The sequence below is a fragment of the Salvelinus sp. IW2-2015 genome, linkage group LG6.2 (genome assembly GCF_002910315.2).
Source record: "Salvelinus sp. IW2-2015 linkage group LG6.2, ASM291031v2, whole genome shotgun sequence".
Classification (NCBI taxonomy): domain Eukaryota; kingdom Metazoa; phylum Chordata; class Actinopteri; order Salmoniformes; family Salmonidae; genus Salvelinus; species Salvelinus sp. IW2-2015.
Window position 1 is genome coordinate 24,866,308 of NC_036846.1, and position 4,091 is coordinate 24,870,398.

Here is a 4,091-nt window from a genome sequence, read left to right on the forward strand (position 1 = left end):
TATAGTAAGAACTGTGTGACCTTATAAGTAAGTGACTGTGTGACCTCTATGTAGTGATGTTTGTCCTCTATGGTAAGTGGACTGTTTGTCCTCTAATAGTGTGACTGTTTGTCTCTATAGTAGTGACTGTTTGTCCTTATAGTAGTGATGTGTGACTCTATAGTAGTAACGTGTTGATCATATGGTAGTGATGTTTGTCCTCTATAGTAGTACTGTGTGACCCTCTATAGTAGTACACTGGGTGGCTTATCGTTAGTGACTGCTATGTGAACATCTATGGTAGTGTGTGTGACCTCTTGGTAGTGACTATGTGACTTCTATAGTAGTGATGTTTGTCATCTAATGGTAGTGCTTTGACCTCTATAGTAGTACGTGTGACCTCTATCAGTACTGATTTTGTGTGATCTCTATGGTATGATATGTGATCTCTATAGTAGTAAGCTGTGTGATCTTATGGTAGGACTTGTGACCTCTTAGTAGTGACTGTGTGACACCCCCTGTCTCGCGCCGCCCTTATAAGTAGTGACTGTGTGACCTCTATAGTAGTAACTGTGTGGCCTCTATAGTAGTGACTGTTTTGTCCTCTATAGTAGTGAATTTTGTCCTTATAGTCGTGACTGTTTGTTCCTTATAGTAGTGAATGTTGTCCTCTATAGTAGGTGATTGTTTGTTCATCTATAGTAGTGACTTTTTGTCTTATAGTAGTGACTGTTTGTCTCTATAGTAGTGAAGTTTGGTCCTCTATAGTAGTGTGTTTTGTCCTCTATAGTGTGAGCTCGTTTGTCTCTATGGTATGATATGTGACTCCTATAGTAGTAACTGTGATGACTCTATAGTAAGTGGATGTTGTGACTTATGGTAGTGATATGTGCCTTATAGTAGTAGTGTGTTGACTTATGGTGTGACTATGTGACTCTATAGTAGTGATGTGTGAATCTTATAGTACGTGGACTGGTGACCTTCTATAGTAGTACCTGTGGGGCCTTATAGTAGTGCTGTTTGTTCCTTATAGTGTGACTGTTTGTCCTTCTATAGTAGTGACGTTGTTGTCTCTATAGTAGTGATGTTTTTTCTCTCTATGTAGTGACTGTTTTAGTCTCTATAGTAGTGATGTTTGTCTTATAGTAGTGAACTGTTTGTCTCTATAGTAGTGATGTGTGACTTATGGTAGTGACTATGTGATCTATAGTTGATGTTTGTCTCTATAGTAGTGACTGTGTGGTCATATGGTGTGATGTTTTTGTCCTTCTTAGATAGTGACTGTTTTGTCCTCCTATAGTAGTGGACTGTGTGACTCTATGGTAGTGACATATGTGACCTCTAATAGTAAGTGATGTTTGTCTCTATGTAGTGACTGTGTGGGCTATATGGTAGTGACAGTATTGATCTCTATAGTAGTACTGTTTTTGTCCCTCTATAGTAAGTTTACGGCCTATGTTGTCGTTGTTTTTCATGAGTAGTGTGTTTGTCCTTATATGTAAGTTCTGACTGTTTGGTCTCGGTATTAGATAGTGACTGTTTGTCCCTATAGTGTGATGTTTGTCCTTAGCTATAGATATGGTTGTCCATCTATAGTAAGTGACTGATATGCCTTTGTGCTCTATATGACTATATGTATGTGTTGACTTCCTCATAGATAGTGACCTGTATGTCCTTATAGTATGATGATTTGTCCTCTAGGATAGTGACTTTTGTCCTCTATAGTAGTGACGTTTTGCCTCAAGGACTTCCAAATAGTAGTGCTGTTTTGTCCTCTATAGTAGTGACTTGTGTCCTCTATAGTAGATGAACTGTTGTGACCTTATGGTAGTAGTGACTATGTGATCTTAGTAGTTGCTCTTTGTCTCTATAGTAGTGACTGTGTGACCTCTATGTAGTTAGTTTGTCCTTTCTATAAGTAGTACTGTGTAGGCCTTATAACTTTGGATTGTCCCCTGCATCCACATGCTAATACTAAACAGACTATTTAAACGAGATGTATGGTCTATAGCCTTTTATTTAATCTCTTCATCTTGCACCTCCCAGCCACAGCATTTTAATCAGCTTTCCTTAACCGTTTGATGCAAAGGAAGTTCTTTATGACACACACACGGGCATGGCAATGCCTTCGATGTAGTCTGCACATTGGTTTCAGCAGCAGGAATCCTTCAGGCAAGCTTTAGAGCTGTGGTGCGTAGCTGTGTGTGTGTGTGTGTTGTGTTGTGTGTGTGTGTGTGTGTGTGTGTGTGTGTTTGTGTTGTGTGCTGTGTGTGTGTGTGTAAGTGTGTGTGTGTGTGTGGTGTGTGTGTGTGTGTGTGTGTGTGTGTGTGTGTGTGTGTGTGTGTGTGATGTGTGTTGTGTGTGTGGTGTGATTAATGGTGTCAAAACTCACACTGCACTTGATCGAAACATGTGTTTATTTGTCTTTATAAACCCAAATATTCTGTCTCTACTCCTTCAAAGCATTTTAAACAGACCCCCCCCCCCCCTGCATTGTTTTCAGACCTTCTAGTTCTAATTGTTTCTATTTCCTGCTTTGGGACAGATTCCTTTAGCGGGCGTCAGCCTCCTCTCCTCTTCCTCCTCCCCATGTGGGGTCACCTGCACCCCCACCTCCACCGGCACCGCCCCTCCTCGTGCCAAGATGGGGGTCCCCCTCTCGCCCGGTTTGGAGAACCCCCCAGGGGCGGGGCCTCCTCCACTGCACAGTCTCCTTTTGTGTTCTATGAAGACCAGGATGTCTCCCAGGAGGAAGTTGGTCTGGCACCTCCCACAGGTCAGGAGGTCATGCTCCCCTGGCCCCGCCCTCCTCGGAGTGGGAGTGGGGCTGGGAGTGGACGGCTCCGGGGAGCGAGGTCCCACCCCCGACTCATGATTGGCCTCGGCTGTGGCAAGAAGAAAGGGCGAGGAGAGAGGAGACAGGAGAGGAGAGAGGAAAGAGCAGACAGGAGAGACGAGAGACGAGACAGGAGAGAGGAGAGGTGAGAGAGGGGAAATGAGAGAGGAGAGGCGAGAGACGAGACAGGAGAGAGGAGAGGTGAGAGAGGAGAGAGGAGAGAAGAGAGAGGAGATGTCAATCATGGTGTAATCATCAAACAGTTCTAGAACATGTTACATCTGATTGTCTGCAGCACAAACTGTAAAAAAATACCACAAAACACAACACCACATCTAAAGTCAATCAAAAATGACATGAAAATATTTGTCATGTTTTAAATAACGTTACCTGCAAACTCCCATATTTCCATAAGACCATAAATAATTTGCTTAATGCTTATCATAATGTTTACTCACACCACACAACCATGGAGCTGTACTGGTGTGAACGTGCCACAACAGATTAGCCGACCAAACACCTGAGAGCTTCAGTCTTTATCTGGGAGTTGAGATCAGTGAGTGAAGGTGTGGCTGACACACTATGACTATAAAGCTATGAACCGTTTCACAGCGGTCTATGGGTTTCCGGTGCAGCTCTCTGCACTAGTTTCTGCTGTATGCTAGTATTTGCACCACATGGAAACCTCATTACAAGCATTACATAGTGTAGGCCACATCCACCCTCCCAACAGACCTGTTTATGTAGGGTGGGGGAGGGGGACAGGGGAGGGGTAGTTTGGGGGGACGTGTGTGTGTGTGTGTGACAGATGTATTCTCCTCAGAAAGCTCTAGAAGGGGACACCACTGCCCTCCTCACACAGGCAACAGTCAGTGTCATTCTTCTCACAGTCGACGCTGTCATCAGTAACCACAAGCCATTCTCCCCTGGTTGTTTTACAGTCACATGGTGTAAATTCCTTAAGGACACTTCCTCTGTAACAATACTCTGATATAACCAGTAGTTTATGGTATCTTCTCCAGTGGGCCTGCAGGAAACCTGAAGCTCCAGAGACGTTCAGGGCGTCTGTCTAAGTGGGGAATCCCAGGGAGAGGTGATGATGCCTGGAAGAGGAACGTAGCAGAGCCTCTACCGTCTACCACCCGCATTTCCCTTCAGTCTCTATCTGCACAGACATTCACGGGCACCAGATCAGTGTGTGTGTGTGTGTGTGTGTGTGTGTGTGTGTGTGTGTGTGTGTGTGTGTGTGTGTGTGTGTGTGTGTGTGTGTGTGTGT

At 44.3% G+C, this 4,091-nt stretch overlaps 1 protein-coding gene across 1 annotated transcript in view; it reads right to left on the reverse strand.

Moving 5' to 3' along the window:
• Positions 1-2,493: 2,493 nt before the first annotated feature.
• LOC111965599 (B-cell lymphoma/leukemia 11B-like) overlaps positions 2,494-4,091 on the reverse strand; it is a 12,757-nt gene continuing 11,159 nt past the window's right edge. Inside the window, exon 2 of the mRNA XM_023989748.2 lies at positions 2,494-2,864. Within this exon, the coding sequence (XP_023845516.1) occupies positions 2,494-2,864 (371 nt within the window). The remainder of the gene's footprint in view (positions 2,865-4,091) is intronic.